The sequence below is a fragment of the Ochotona curzoniae genome, unplaced genomic scaffold (assembly GCF_017591425.1).
Source record: "Ochotona curzoniae isolate NIBS_2020 unplaced genomic scaffold, NIBS_Ocur_1.0 scaffold_3208, whole genome shotgun sequence".
NCBI classification, from domain to species: domain Eukaryota; kingdom Metazoa; phylum Chordata; class Mammalia; order Lagomorpha; family Ochotonidae; genus Ochotona; species Ochotona curzoniae.
The window spans coordinates 4,638,834-4,653,881 of record NW_024467106.1 but is presented as its reverse complement, the minus strand read 5'-3'; the positions used below and the strand labels follow the sequence as shown (position 1 = coordinate 4,653,881).

Sequence of the window (15,048 nt, the reverse complement as noted above, 5' to 3'; positions counted from 1 at the left end):
AGACGTTTCTTTTTCACTTGGAGCCACTTTAGGTGTGTGCAAGTTTTCTTTCCAGCCTAGGGAACCGCTGTGTCGGCGCTCAGGCATCGGCCGGGGTCCAGGTGTGCTACCCTGTCCGTGGGACCCCTTTCCCTCAGTGTCCTCTCGTGCGTGACGCAGAGCCCGGCTCTTGGGCTTGAAACTTCTGGTGGTTGTACATCACTAAAGGATGTGCTTCATGTTGACTGGGCCATCAGTCACCCAGATGTTACTAGTTGCTCTCTGGACTCCTTGCCATGAGCCATCCTTCTCTGCTCTGCCCTGTGGTCTTTCTCAGTGCGGAGGGGATGAACGCCGGAGGGTACGGGAGCCTCCTGATGAACAGCGAGCAGCCCCAGGGCGAGTACGGGGTCACGATGGCCTTTCTGCGCTTGGTCACCACTCTTGTCAAGGTACGGCCTGGACAGGTTCTGATGGCTCTTCCTGCGCCTGCTCCTGCTTTCGTGCGCCCGGAAGTTAGAGTAGCAAATTCCATGTGTTAAGGGCCACTGGCTGCTGTAGTGCTGCCTAGCTGAGTTCATTCATTCCTTAGAAACTTAGGAGCTACAGCTGAAGAACCACACGGGCAGTGTGCTAACTGTGAAGCAAATAGTTTGACTATAAACCATTTTATATTAGATCCCGGTGTGCACACAGTGCTTCAGAAGCCAAGTGTATGAATCACATTTCTTCTATAATATGCTTTTTTTTTTAAAGTTTTTATTGGAAAGGTAGATGTACAGACAGAGAGGAAAGTCTTCTGTCTGATGGTTCACTCCTCAAGCAGCCGCAGCGGCTGGAGCTGAGCCAGTCCGAAGCCAGGAGCCTCTTCCATGTCTCGCACGCAGGTGCAGGGTCCCAAGGCTTTGGGCTGTCCTCGACTGCTTTCCCAGGCCACAGGCGGGGAGCTGGATGGGAAGTGGGGCAGCCAGGATTAGAACCGGTGTCCATATGGAATCCCAGTGCATTCAAGGCGAGGACTTTAACTGCTATGCTACCGTGATGGGCCCTAATATGCACTTTTTTTTTTAAAGAAAAGAATTTAGTTGAAAGGCAGAGAATTAGAGATAGATCTTCCATCTGCTGTTCATTCCCCAAACTGTCCCAATCCTGGAGCGTGTGCAGGCTGAAGCCGGGAACCCAGAGCTCCGTCTGGGTCCCCATCATGGGTGGCAGGAGTCCTAGCGCTTGGGCCTCTTCTCTGCTTTCCCAGCCACATTGGCAGGGCCTAGAATTGAAAGTGGAGCAGATGGGACTGGAACTGGCACCCGTATGGGATTCCAGTGTCAAAGCAATAGCTTCAACCACTGTGCCCCAGTCCCAGCCCCTTTGCCATTTCTTATTCAGTTCATAGTTTGTGTGTTTTTTTTCTTTTTTAAGTTGTGAACTTAAGCAACTCATGTAATTAATTCGTGTATCACAACTCAGCTTGAAAAATATTGTGTAGCTTCAATGCCAGGGTTTTCGAGGCAGCTTGCTAGCGGCATAACCTCCGAGTCTCCCATACAGGAGTGACCTCGGCCCCGCCTTGTTGGCTGAGAGTCAGATGAAGATGGCCAGAAAACTTTGTGCTTGTAGAACAGTGCTGCTTACAAAGGCAGAAGAGAGGAAGATGGAGACAGAGTGCCTTTAAACAAGGAGTCTCTGTTTTTAAGCTCAAACTGCCGTTGGCAGGTACTGTTGGGATGAGGAGCTTAGGGGGCTGGTCCCCATGCTGGGCTTGAGGCTGGCACAGCTGACAGTCCTGACAGCCAGGCTGGCATCCTTCAGTCCCAGCAGTCCTCTACCGACTTCTTCACTGCCCGTCTTCAGTAGACCTCTTTTAGTTGCTTTTTGCAGAACCCACAATTTGAGCCACAGTGATGTAGGGCAGTCCTTGTTTTCACTGATGGTCATAGTTTGCCCAGATTTCCTTTGGACCCGTCGGTGTTTAGGGCTAAAATCTATGTTGAATGACAGAATCTCTCACAGCATGGTTTCTCCCAGGGCCAGCTTGGTAGTACCCAGAGCCAAGGACTCGTGCCCTGTGTCATGTTCGTGCTGAAGGAGATGCTGCCCAGCTACCACAAGTGGCGCTACAACTGTCACGGAGTGAGGGAGCAGATCGGTAAGGCGTGGGCCGGGGAGGCCTGGGGCTTGCTTTCTCTTGGTGTGTGGGCCGCATCATTCCTTGGGGCTTTCTTTGAGTCCAGGTTGCCTGATCTTGGAGCTGATTCATGCTATCCTGAACCTGTGCCATGAGCCAGAGCTGCACAGCAGGTAATGCGGAGGCGGTTGCTGACGCTCGGGGTTCGCCGGGGACAGGCGCCGGCTCCAGCAGGGTGAAGCCATCCCAGTACTTCCCAAGGACTCACTTGGCAGGGGCCAGAGCTCAGTCATTGCAGGATTATGGTTTGCTTCCCATTGGTCTGGTTATTTTTCGCTATGCAAAGAGAGGAACAAATACAGTGGGACTGAGCCTGGACGTGTGTACACGTTGTTCATCATTGTCTCTGACCTTTACGCCCACTGGCACCATCATTCAGTGCAGAATGCCTTCCTGAAGGAACTGATTTTGACTGCATTGTGACTCTGTTTCGAGGCTACCACATATAGGTCTTGTTTTACGGTTTGGTGCATCCTATCCTATAGACTAGCTAGGATTGTTTCAGTACGTGTGTCCATTAGCGGATGAGCATTTACGTTGCTTCCTGGAATGGCCTTTGGCCCAGGAACTCTCACCTGGAGAGAGCTGAGGTGCAGGAGTCCTGTCCTGGGTGCGCTTCCCACGCCAGCCAGCTGTGCGGCTGTGACCCAGGCAGCTCGCTGATCACCTCTGTCTTGCAGCCACACGCCCAGCCTGCAGTCCCTCTGCATCTGCAGCTTGGCCTACACAGAAGCGGGGCAGACGGTTATCAACATCATGGGCATCGGCGTGGACACCATCGACATGGTGATGGCTGCTCAGCCCCGAAGGTAGGCTCCCTTCCCCCTTTGCTGTGGCTGCATGTTCTTAGAATGCCAGTGTAGTTTAACTTGTCGTAGTAGCTCTGTAAGATGACCCTGTTCTTTCTAAGAGGTGGTTTTCCTGTGTAGGCTGCACGTAGCTGGGGGAGTCGGTTGCACTGACATGGTCACATGGGGCCCTGACAAAGCTGTCGAGGTCTGGGGTTGTTACTGGAATCTGAATCATAGGAACTCCCACGTCGCCAATGAGGTCCTTTGTCTGACTCGGCTTTGGTTTCCATTTGTCAACCTAGTGATGGGGCAGAGGGCCAGGGGCAGGGCCAGCTGCTCATCAAGACTGTGAAACTGGCCTTCTCCGTCACCAACAACGTCATTCGGCTGAAGCCTCCTTCCAACGTGGTGTCCCCCCTGGAGCAGGCGCTCACGCAGCACGGTATGTCCTTGTGTCTCGGCGAGACCATGCCTGCCCGTGTGCACAGCTCTCTGCAGTGCGCTTCAGCATCACAGTACTTCCTGAGGAACTCCTTGGGCAAGTTTTCCTTGCTTGCTTGCTTGTTTGTGGTTTGATCCTCCGACCGAGACAGCTGCAGAGAGGGCTTACTGTACACATGCTGCCCTAGGCCACGACTGGGGGCGCAGTCTGGATGTCGCGTGCTGAGACACCCTGGAGGGGCAGCCAGGTGGGTTCTCGGAATTGGCAGGCAGTGCAGGGCTGTGAGCGGTGTCGTCCTGGTCCCCTCGTCCTCTTGCAGCGCTTCATGCTGCGCTCCCACTTCTTCCACTCGGCTCTCATGGCGCGGAGGGGGCCAAGACAATGGCGCTGGAGCCGGGGAAGGGAAAGTTTTATTTTGATTAAGAGTGTGTGTTTGGGGGACAGGATTCCATACAGATGCTACTTGCTACATCCATATTCTATGTCAGAGTGCCTGGGTTTGAGTCCCAGCTATGTCCGCTCTCAAAGGCAACAAGAGTGGCCCATGTCATTGGGATGCTGAAACCTGTGGGAGTCCACATCTAGTCCTGGGCCCTGACTCCACCTGGCCCAGCCCCAGCTGTTGTGAGATGTAGAAAGAACTCTGGCGGCTGTCTCTCTTTGCCTTTGAAATAGGTTTTTTTTTTTTTTTTTTTAAAGATTTATTTATTTTTATTGCAAAGTCAGATATACAGAGAGGAGGTGAGACAGAGGAAGATTTTCCGTCCAAAGCTTCACTTGCCAAGCAGCCATATCTGCTGGAGGTAGGCCGATCCAAAGCCAGGAGCCCAGAGTCTCTTCCATGTCTCCCACACTGGTACAGGGTCCCAAGGCTTTGGGCCATCCTTGACTGCTTTCCCAGGCCACAAGCAGGGAGCTAGATGGGAAGTGGAGCTGCTGGGATTAGAACTGCTGCCCATATGGGATCCTGGCGTGTTCAAAATGAGGACTTAAGCCACTAGGCCACCATCCCAGGCCTGTTTTTGTTTTGTTTTTTAAAGAAAGAAATGAAAATGAGGATTTTAAGTACCTATTTTCTCTGAAGTGTATCTTTGCCGTTAATGGATTGGATCTATTGACTCCCAAATCCTGACTCTGCCCTTGCTCCTGGTAAAAGCACAAGATGGCTGCCTGGGTTCACTGTGGCCCCCGTACACAAGAGCCAGTCCCTGCAGCCCTGTGAGCCTCTTGGAGGGACACCTCAGGAGCCTGCAGCAGGCAGCAACAGCAATGCTGTTCTGGAGCTGTCTCCACTCTGTGTTGGAGCTCATCTGTCGGCCTCACCTGTGTCCTGTGCTGCTTCAGGTGCCCACGGGAACAACCTCATTGCTGTTCTGGCGAAGTACATCTACCACAAACATGACCCTGCGTTGCCACGACTTGCCATTCAGCTCCTGAAGCGTCTGGCCACGGTAGGGTCCCAGTGAACCGGGGGAGGGGGGGAGTTCTTCATGCTTGGCGTGTTTCACAACCTTGCCCCAGAGGCTGACTCGGAGGAACATGGCATGGACACCACCCTGTGTGTCTTTTGATTACAGTGGCATGCACACCTGTTGTGGCTAGTTGAATGTCGTAGATTAATGTAGCAGAGCAAACTGAGGACCCTTGTGGTCCCCTGCACACGTAGTTCCAGCTTGCTCCTTAGGTGTACGCTTGTATTCAGTAAGGAGTCCGAGTGTGCACTCCTCTTGACAAGCACGGGTGTCCGTGGCCTGGAGTGTTTCGAGACCTGCTGCCGTCACAGTGCTGTGTGTGCACACGCTTGCGTGGCTGCTGTGGAAGGGAGACAGCCTGCTCTGTGCCGGCGGCTTGCCTTCGTTATAAGCAGCGCTGCAGCACACCTTAGAACCGTGTAAGCTTTTATTTACAGCCGCTCCAGGACAGGCATAAGTGACAGTTTAGTTCTTGTTAGAGTTCTGCAAATTGCCTTCCAGGAAGGAACACAGCTGTCAGGTTCTTGATACCAAGTTTTATACCCTTGCCACTGACACAGCATCATTTTTTTGACATTGCCAGTAGGCAAAACAGTTTCCCATGGGTTATCTTGTATTTATTTCTTTTTTTTAACCTTGCATTTAACTGTGAGAGGTTGAGTGCCTTTTTCTATTGTTGCTGTGTCTTTAGTGAATGTGGACACCATTGGCTGCTCTCGGGATGATGTCCTGTTTGGCCCAGAGCCTTACGTCTGGGCCTTCTTGTCATTTCCTGTGGCTCTCCAGGGCCCTTCTGCTGCAGCTTTTTGAGGTTTCCTGAAATAGCCCTAAGCCTGTGTGTCCTGGTCTCCCCCAGGTGGCCCCAATGTCGGTGTACGCGTGCCTGGGCAATGATGCAGCAGCCATTCGCGATGCCTTCCTGATCCGCCTGCACAGCAAACTGGAGGACATGCGCATCAAAGTCATGATTCTGGAGTTCCTCACCGTTGCGGTGGAGACCCAGCCAGGCCTCATCGAGCTGTTCCTCAACCTGGAGGTGAAGGACGGCAGTGACGGCTCCAAGGTATACCGCGAATGGAGCCAGGGTTGGCTCCCAGATGGTGCAGCTGTGGTGGCAGCCGTGGGACTGAAGCCTGCCCTACTCCCTTGCAGGAATTCAGCCTGGGCGAGTGGAGCTGTCTCCACTCTGTGTTGGAGCTCATCGACACACAGCCACAGGACCGATACTGGTGCCCACCCCTGCTGCATCGCGCAGCTGTTGCCTTCCTACATGCCCTGTGGCAGGACCGTCGGGACAGTGCCATGCTGGTCCTCAGAACCAAGTAGGTCTGCCTCTGGGCTCGGCCCACTGCTCGCTGTCGGTAGGACTGCCCATCTCTGAGGTCTGGGGTCATAGTTTTTTTCCCAACACGCATTAAAAAGCACTAGGTGCCTAGTTTAATATAGGAGAGTTTTATACTTTTTTTTAAAAAAAATCTTGCTACCAAGAAGTCTTGTCTTCAACTGGTTTTGTGTTCCCGCCTTCTCCTGACCCCATGAAAATCCACTGGCTTTTAGGCTGCTGGGTTGGTATGAACAGCATTCGTCCATTCATTTGAAAGGCAGAGTGACACAGAGAGAAGTCTTGGATCCCTTGATTTACCCCGTCAGATAACCATGGCAGCTGGGGCTGGGCCAGGCCGAAGCCAGTAGCTAATGACCTCCTCCCTGGGTCTTCTGCATGGGTGGTGGGAAATTAGGCATTTGAACCACCATCTCCTGTTTCCATGCATGTTAGCAGGAAGGTGGATTGGAGGCAGATAGCTCCAATACGGGATGCTGGCATACCACATGGCAGCTTAACCTACTGTCCCACAATACCCACCCCAAGGCTCATTATCTTGTGATAAACAGTATATGCCTGTAAAGTGGCCACAGCTGTTGCCTTGAGCCTCACAGAGCACAGGGAAAGATGAACAAAAAGGCAAACCTGGGGCATGAGTGTTTGGCCTAGCAGTTAGGATGCCTGCAGCCCATAGTGGAGTCCCTGCATTTGAGTTCTGGCTGAGGTGTATTCTGAAAGACAGTGGTGATGGCTCAGGACTCCTGTGCAAGGCCTGGGTTGGGTCCCTAGGTCCCAGCTCTGAGCTGGCCCAGGCCTTCGTGTGTCGGTGTCGGGCTGAACCAATGGATGGGAGACTTCTCTCTGCCTTGCTATATGTATACACACTTACATCCATCTATAGCTAAATCTTTAAAGGGCCAGCTTTGGGAGTCATTCTGTTCCCCTTTCTTCTTGGGAGTCTTTCAAAGATGTGCAGCAGAAGGAGTTCATCGGTTTGTTTCCTAAGAGGAGAAATGCCATGCTGTCTGTGGAACCCCTTCCCTGCGTGTGGGAGCAGCTGGCCCCTGTGACCACGTGCGGGTTGTGGCTGGAGACGGGGAGATGCCTCTGCAGGAGGGAAAACAATGGGGTTTCCAAGGTGTGGTTTTTTTTTTTTTTTTTCCTAGGCCCAAATTTTGGGAAAATTTAACAAGTCTGCTGTTTGGAACCCTTCCCCCTCCCTCAGAGACGTCAGAGGTGAGGTGCAGGAGAGGCCGGACAGCTACTGCGAGTCCCTGGGGGAAGGCCGGGCTGGGGCGGGGGTGGACAGAATGATGCCTGCCCAGCCAGCCCAGGGCCGGGCCTGCGGCTTCTCCCTGTGCCGTCTGGCTTTGGGAAGAAAGTGGCCTGCCTTGATCTGACGGGTGGCTCGGAGGCAATGTGGCCCTGCAGCTGTCTCCTTCCCGAGGCTCCACCACATGCTGACTGCTGTGCTTTCCCTCCACAGCCCAGCATCCTGGAAACCTGTGCCCTCATCATGAAGATCATTTGCTTGGAGATCTACTATGTCGTGAAGTGAGTCCTTGGATCTTGGGAGAGATTCAGTAAAAGTCGGGCAGTGGGGGAGACAGCAGTGGCCTACCACTGGGCACATGGCTGTGTGAGCCAGGGCAGAGGAGAGAGCTGGTTTGGAGCCATTTGTGGAGGGCCGGTGAGTCCTGGCCAATCCATTGATGGCATTTGTGATTGTCAGAAAGAGTTATTGTGAAGCAAGCTCTCTGTGACCGGGATTTTCTGGAGGAGGAACCCTGGAAGGGCCTCAGCCTAACCCATTATGTTGAGCAAGAAGTGTGAGCCCTCACTGGAGGTGATCCTGGAGCCGCTGCCTTAAGCCCATGTGAGGTTGCTTTCCCTGCCTCAGCAAGGGTCTGTGCCCCTCATGCTCCCGTCTGCTGGACCCTCACCGTGCGTTCTGTTTCCTCGGCATCCCAGGGGCTCCTTAGACCAGTCACTAACAGACACACTTAAGAGATTCTCCGGTGAGAAGCGCTTTGCCTACTGGTCAGGATACGTGAAGTCCCTGGCCATCCACACAGCTGCCAGCGAGGGCAGCAGCTGCACCTCCTGGGGAGAGCACCAGCTGCTGGTGTCTGCCTGGCGGACCCTGCTCATCATTGCTGCCAGCCACGTGAGTCACCCCGTCTCTTAGCCGTGAGGTAGTGGGGTGCCCGTGGACACAGCCCCTGAAGGGGGAGGGCAAATCGGGCATGACCGTGCGAGTCACAATGTTACTGGTTCCTTGCCAAGAGGTGTCAGTTCCAACAGGACACTCGTGGATGTGTGGAGATGTAATTTACAAAAGCCTTATTAGTGACCTCTGGACCTCAGGTAGATGGACAATGCTCTCCCGTTCCATCTGCCACTCGTGCCATTGCCCAGCAATGGCCTTTGTGGCCTGTGTGCCCCTGAGGACCTGGGAGAGTCATCGTTCTCGCTGGTTCTAGCACCTGGACTCAGTCCCCGGAGGAGACTAGGGCCGCCGTCTGCACGTGTCTGCTGCGAGTAGGAGGGAGAGGGAGCGTGCGTCCCTGGCGTTGGTGGTTTGACCCTGTCCTGTGGAATATAGGAACCTCGTGTCAAACTGCCCTGCTGGGTTGAGGGGAAATGCAATGTAGCATCAGCTTCAGAGGTCTCCTTGCTTCAGGCATCTCAGCATTCTCTGTGAGATGTGTCCCCAGTGCTGGGCTGCCCACATGCTCAGGGCATTGGGCTTGAGGGCACAGGCTTGCCAGTGGGCGGGGTGTGTGGTCCCGGGGGCTGCCTCAGGCTGTGAGCACTCTTGTTCTGGAAGCAGCCCTTGCAAGTTGTAGCTCTCCGACTTCCACCTTGTTTTTTCTCCCTAGGAAACATAGCTAGTTAGATCCAGAATATCAAAGAATGACTCATTCATGTATTCACTTAATGACTGTGAGCTGCTTACCATGGGACTCCCTGCAGCCTGGCCCAGCTCTGGGTGATGGCGAGCATTTGGGAATGAAGCCCAGCGGGTGGAAAGTCTGTCTCTATTTGTCTTTCATATAATGACAACCTCTTGTGAGGGAGATAAATGGTGAACAAATTCATAAATGAAGAGTATGGTTTTAGACTATGGCCCTTTGGTGGGCAGGAAGTAGTCCAGGTATGGTACCAGTGGACTGGCGAGGCAGGAGGAGCAGGCAGCTGGAGAAAGCTGCTCTGAGGAGGCCTTCCTGGGCAGGCTGTGGAGCAGGACCGTCTAGGCAGATGGACTCAGAGGCCCAGAGGTCCAGAGGGGGGTCAGGTGAGCGCGAGGGTGGCGGTCATAGCTGCCTGGCCTGGATCCCAGAGCCCCAGTCAGGTGGAACAGGTACCCGGGGAACAGTGGACTTCAAGCTGGAGATGATGGATGACCCCTTGGCACTTGAAGTGCTATATGCAGAGGAAGGACAGGAATGAAGGGGGGCTTGTTTCTGACCAGAGCTTCAATGCCGAGAAGTCCCATGACCGTCATCGCCACAGTAAGGCTTTCTCTTGCTCCTTGCAGCCAGATGTCATGCAACTGACCGACTCAACAGTGCGCCGTCAGCTCTTTCTTGATGTGCTCGATGGAACCAAAGCCTTAGTGAGTGTCCCTGGGGGGCGTTCTCTTTCTCACAGGCCAGCCGCCGCACAGGTGGTCAGCTCAGGGCTCTGCTGCTGCCTTGCCATCCTCCTCTCCTGCCCCGTGTTCCATCTCTGAGCACTCACTGCTGGGGAAGAAAGCATGAACCCCACAGGTGCTCAGTGGCCAGAGCCCAGTCCTCCCACTGTCTACCCACAGGAAGCCACTCTCCTCACTCAAGCAAGCCTTGGGTCCCGACAGCTTCTTTCATAAAATGATCAGCTGAAACATTAGCCTACCTTGGGTTGTCTTGGTCGGGCCAGGTGTCTCCCTAACCCTGTGGTAACTGCTCTGTCATTGCCCAGCTCCTGGTCCCCACCTCGGTGAACTGCCTACGTCTCGGCTCCATGATGTGCACCCTGCTGCTCATCCTGCTGCGGCAGTGGAAGAGGTGAGCGCCGAGGCAGGGCCCTCTCCTGTGCCTCTGCCTTGCCATGGGCTTCCCTTGCAGCATAGCATGCAAACAGCCAGGTGGGTGTCCTGGGATGGAGCAGGGCTGGAGTCGCTGTCCCATCCCATCCCTGCCACACCTGACCGCTTTCAGAGAGTTGGGTCCCGTGGACAACATCCTTGGGCCCTTGACGGAGATCCTGGAGGGAGTGCTGCAGGCAGACCCACGGCTCCTGGAGAGGACCAAGGCCAAGGTGTTCTCGGCATTCATCACTGTGCTGCAAATGAAGGAGCTGCATGGTGAGGGCAGCGGCAGCTCAGCGTGCCAGCAGCCAGCCTGCTGGGCCGCCCTGGCTGGGACCACGTGCTTCTCCTGGGACTTTTCTCACTATTGGGATTCTCGACCCACAGAGCTCCTTTTCTTTTCCACCTGTCTTCCCCACACATGAGCCAGCCGGCCTGCTTAGCACCTGCTGCAGCCCAGTTTCTTGCTGGTGGCCTGTTGAGCTGAGGGTGTCCCCTCCCCCACCTGCCCTACAGTTGATGACATCCCCCAGTACTCCCAGCTGGTGCTGAATGTCTGCGAGACTCTACAGGAAGAGGTGATCGCGCTCCTGGACCAGACCCGCCATGGCCTGGCAGCGGGCAGTGCCCCAGAGGACAAGGACAGCATGGAGACTGATGACGGCGTGAGGCCCCGGCACAAGGACCAGCGTGATGGGGTGAGGGCATGTCCCAGCATGCTGGCTCTGGGTGACCACTGAGCAAGACAGCTTTGTCACTTCGCTTAGGGACTGCAGAGCCAGGTAGCAGAGCAGACAGGGGAGACAGGTGCTGGGAGAACCCAGGCTTAGGATCTGCCGGGATCTGGAGAGGATCAAGTCCCTGTTTGGGGATGTCCTGGATGATTGGAGGAGTAGGGCAGGTGGAGGGTCCTGGGAAGAAGCAGAGAGCGAGAGGAACGTGTGGCAGCTCCTCTGCGGGCTGGACACATGTGGGGACTGATGATGACAGGCTGCCGGAAGGAGAGGGCCGAGCTCCAGGGGCTAGCCTCTGCTCCGGCGGTGCTCAAGTGTGGTTGTGGAGCTAGAAGTTATGACCTGTGGCCCTTGACATTAGCTCATTTGATTCCAACCAGCATTGTTTTAAAATGAAATAGGATAAATTATAAAGCCTATTGTCCTTTGCATAGTAGAAGAGACAGATGTAAGCATGTGCACAGCTCCCGGAGGGATCAAGATGTGTGGCTGTGGTTTGCAGCCTAAGGTGAGGGTCCTCTGGCTGCAGCAGGGCTGGGTGGGGTGCCTGGATGGAGCCTGGGGCCGACACGCCAGAGTGGAACGAGAGGGAGGAGGCAGAGGCGGCTCCTGTCAGGTCAGGGGGACAGAACTACGGACAGGATGACACAGGCAGGGTTGTGTGACCAGGGAGATTGGACAGCCAGCCCAGACTGACCCACTTGCTCGCCTCCTTTTTAATTCACATTTCCTTCCTGGCTCAAACAGGTGTGTGTTCTGGGTCTGCATCTGGCCAAAGAGCTGTGTGAGGTGGACGAGGATGGGGACTCGTGGCTGCAGGTGACCCGCAGGCTCCCCGTCCTGCCCAGCCTGCTCACCGCCCTGGAGGTGAGCCTCCGTGTGAAGCAGAACCTGCATTTCGCAGAGGCCGCCTTACACTTGCTCCTCACACTGGCTCGCACCCAGCAGGTAAGAGGCCAGCTGGAGGCCAAAGGGCCACGCCTGGGAGCCCACTGCAGGCCCGGGCTCTGGCTCACTTTCTTCCCCCCTCAGGGAGCCACGGCAGTGGCTGGAGCTGGTGTCACACAGAGCATCTGTCTGCCTCTCGTCAGTGTGTACCAGCTCAGCTCCAATGGTTCGGGACAGGTGAGTGACCGTCCTGGTGAGAGCAGGCCTGACCTCTCTGCCCTGCAGGGGCCATGCTCACCCCTCCCCTGGTGCTCCCACCTGCCCGAGTGTTCTTCACTTGTTGGGTGTACATCTCCCCAGTCCTCTGGCGGATCTCTCACTAGGGACACTAGCTACTGACAGCGCCAGCTGGTCCCCAGGCACAGCTTTGAGGAGTACCATAGGAGTGCCAGGCCAGATTGAAGGGGGTGCCTGGGCCAGCCCGTGGCCAGGGCAGCTTTCCTCCCTGCTTCCTCCCAAGCCCCATGCATGTGACTGAGTGCTAGCTGGAGCCTCTGCGCCCAGCCTCTTGTGTGCCTTGCTTTTCCTTAGTTGAACAGGCCACTCCACATTGCAGGAGCCATCTCCCCCACCCCTTGCATGCCCCAGAATGGAGCCTGTGGTCTTTCAGTGCAGCCACCTTGAAGAGGAGACACAGGAGGGCCAGAGCAGGACAGTGACATGTCCACGTTCATACATGTTCATAGTGCTACATCCGCTGGCCTTGGACCCCTCTTGGCCCTGTCCATCACCAGCCATGGCTATGTCCAGTCCAGGCCCTGTGTTGGCTAGGTCTCTCTGATGCCGTATCCTGAACGTCTGTCCTAGGCACCCAGCACCTCTCGGAAGTCGCTGGATGCCCCCTCGTGGCCGGGGGTCTATCGCCTGTCCATGTCCTTGATGGAGCGGTTGCTTAAGACTCTGCGCTACAACTTCCTGACTGAGGCACTGGACTTCGTGGGTGTCCACCAGGAGCGAACCCTGCAGGTGAGCAGCTGCCTGCCTCCCAGGGCTGTGGGCCACTGTGCCTTCCTCTCGGAGGTGCCCCTGGCTGCTGCCCTCCAGCCTTTCAGCATCTGCCGAGCGAGAGGCTGGGCTCAGCTCAGCTCTGAAACCTCAGGAGTCCAGGCTTGCCACCTCTCGCACAGCCACTGTAGTGTGTGGGGCCTGAGGGGACCTGCCGGCCCTTCCCTGACGTCTCCTCTGTCCCCAGTGCCTCAGTGCAGTCAGGACGGTGCAGAGTCTGGCCTGCCTGGAGGAGGCTGACCACACGGTGGGCTTCATCCTGCAGCTGTCCAGCTTCATGAAGGAGTGGCACTTCCACCTGCCACAACTGATGCGTGACATCCAGGTAAGGCCTCAGACATGAGTCCTTCCGATGCCGGGGAGGCCATGGGCATGCCCAGGGCCCCTCCGGTGGGTGTGGGCTAGCGGTCATTGCTGAGCCAGGGGTCTTCAGCTTGGCAAGCACGCAGGGTTTGGTTTCTGGCTCTTGCTTGTCCCTGTTCTGCCCCTGCTGGAATTTTCCCTCCACGATGCAGGGCAGCTGGCTCACTCGCGAGCAGGGCCTGTGCCAGCTAAACCTGGCTTCAGAACCGTGGGGAATAGAGGCCCTGGGCATTGGCTTGTGACTTTTACTGGCTCGGGGAGCTTGGCTGACTCACCTCACTTCCCTCGGAGCCTGTTTCTCTGTCATACGAAGACATGATCTTCCCTCCTTAGGATATTGGTGTGTGCCACACTCTGAGGCCCAGGGAGTCGGTCCTGGCTGGAGCCCTGGGGAGCCAGGGTTTGCCCCAGCACCAGCAGGCTGGAGTGCTTGGATGGGAAGAGGCGGTGGAGGAGCACCCTGGAGGCAGGGCGGGTGGAGGGATGTGTTCTGTGGGTCTCCTGGCTTGCCCAGGGCTGTAGCCATTAGAGCGCTCCGTCTCCCCGCCATGTCCCAGGTCAACCTTGGCTACCTGTGTCAGGCCTGCACCTCCCTGCTGCATAGCCGCAAGATGCTACAGCACTACCTGCAGGTAGTAGCCCCTCCCCCCGGGGGCCCGCCCAGGCCGCTCGCGCCAGCTCCCTGGCCTACACTCATTTCCTTCTCCCCAGAACAAAAATGGGGATGGCCTTCCCTCAGCGGTTGCACCTCGAGTTCAGCGACCCCCCACTGCCTCCACTGCCGTCCCTTCCTGCCCCTCGAAGCAGCCTGCCGCCGACCCTGAAGCCTCGGAGCAGCACGCCTTGCATGCAGTCCAGTATGGCCTGCTCAAGATCCTCAGCAGGACCCTGGCAGCCCTGCGCCACTTCACCCCCGATGTCTGCCAGATCCTGCTGGATCAGGTACCCGCCGTGCCGCAGCCCCCGTGCCGTGCAGCCTGCCCAGGCGCTCGGCCAGGCTGTGCAGCATGCTTCTTCACCTTGCAGTCATTGGATCTTGCTGAATACAACTTCCTTTTTGCCCTGAGTTTCACTACTCCCACCTTTGACTCGGAAGTGGCCCCCTCCTTCGGGACGCTCCTGGCCACAGTGAATGTGACCCTCAACATGCTCGGGGAGGTAAGCCGAGGCTGTCGCATGCGGGCCCCCACCTGGCTCTTGCCTGCCAGGCTCCCCCTTCCCAGGGACCTTGCGCACTTTATCCAGCCTTCCTGCTGCTCTACCTAAGATGAACTTGACAACCTTCCTGTAACAGCCACTGTGAGGAGGAAATGAGGTCACCGGGAAGCTGTTTAGCATAGGCCCTGCCAAGTCGGGCACGCTGTCAGCGGGCCATGACTGAGCTGGGATTCTCAGCTTGCTTCTCTTCCTCCAGCTGGACAAGAAGAAGGAGCCCCTGCCGCAGGCCGTGGGGCTCGGCACGCAGGCAGAAGGCACCAAGACATTAAAGTGAGCAAGGCCTCCCTCTGGGCTGACTGAGGGGCTGTGCCGGCCGGGCCTCCCTGACAGCGCTCTGCTCCCAGGTCCCTGCTGATGTTCACCATGGAGAACTGCTTCTACCTGCTCATCTCCCAGGCCATGCGCTACCTGCGGGACCCGGCTGTGCACCCTCGAGACAAACAGCGCATGAAGCAGGAGCTCAGCTCCGAGCTGGTAGGGCTGGGCAGACGGGAGGAGCCCCGTGGGGCCAGGCG

General features: G+C 56.2%; 1 protein-coding gene across 1 annotated transcript in view; it reads left to right on the top strand.

Annotated features, from left to right (window-relative positions):
- NUP188 (nucleoporin 188) overlaps nucleotides 1–15,048 on the top strand; it is a 44,976-nt gene that overhangs the window by 29,377 nt on the left and 551 nt on the right. The window contains exons 20-43 of the mRNA XM_041004318.1: nucleotides 317–431; nucleotides 2,005–2,125; nucleotides 2,211–2,277; nucleotides 2,845–2,973; nucleotides 3,258–3,397; nucleotides 4,742–4,848; nucleotides 5,726–5,932; nucleotides 6,022–6,191; nucleotides 7,360–7,429; nucleotides 7,680–7,747; nucleotides 8,165–8,360; nucleotides 9,735–9,812; nucleotides 10,157–10,242; nucleotides 10,396–10,541; nucleotides 10,782–10,963; nucleotides 11,747–11,947; nucleotides 12,032–12,124; nucleotides 12,755–12,913; nucleotides 13,140–13,277; nucleotides 13,873–13,947; nucleotides 14,027–14,257; nucleotides 14,342–14,473; nucleotides 14,730–14,803; nucleotides 14,878–15,007. Of these exons, the coding sequence (XP_040860252.1) occupies nucleotides 317–431; nucleotides 2,005–2,125; nucleotides 2,211–2,277; nucleotides 2,845–2,973; nucleotides 3,258–3,397; nucleotides 4,742–4,848; nucleotides 5,726–5,932; nucleotides 6,022–6,191; nucleotides 7,360–7,429; nucleotides 7,680–7,747; nucleotides 8,165–8,360; nucleotides 9,735–9,812; nucleotides 10,157–10,242; nucleotides 10,396–10,541; nucleotides 10,782–10,963; nucleotides 11,747–11,947; nucleotides 12,032–12,124; nucleotides 12,755–12,913; nucleotides 13,140–13,277; nucleotides 13,873–13,947; nucleotides 14,027–14,257; nucleotides 14,342–14,473; nucleotides 14,730–14,803; nucleotides 14,878–15,007 (3,115 nt within the window). The remainder of the gene's footprint in view (nucleotides 1–316; nucleotides 432–2,004; nucleotides 2,126–2,210; nucleotides 2,278–2,844; nucleotides 2,974–3,257; nucleotides 3,398–4,741; nucleotides 4,849–5,725; nucleotides 5,933–6,021; nucleotides 6,192–7,359; nucleotides 7,430–7,679; nucleotides 7,748–8,164; nucleotides 8,361–9,734; nucleotides 9,813–10,156; nucleotides 10,243–10,395; nucleotides 10,542–10,781; nucleotides 10,964–11,746; nucleotides 11,948–12,031; nucleotides 12,125–12,754; nucleotides 12,914–13,139; nucleotides 13,278–13,872; nucleotides 13,948–14,026; nucleotides 14,258–14,341; nucleotides 14,474–14,729; nucleotides 14,804–14,877; nucleotides 15,008–15,048) is intronic.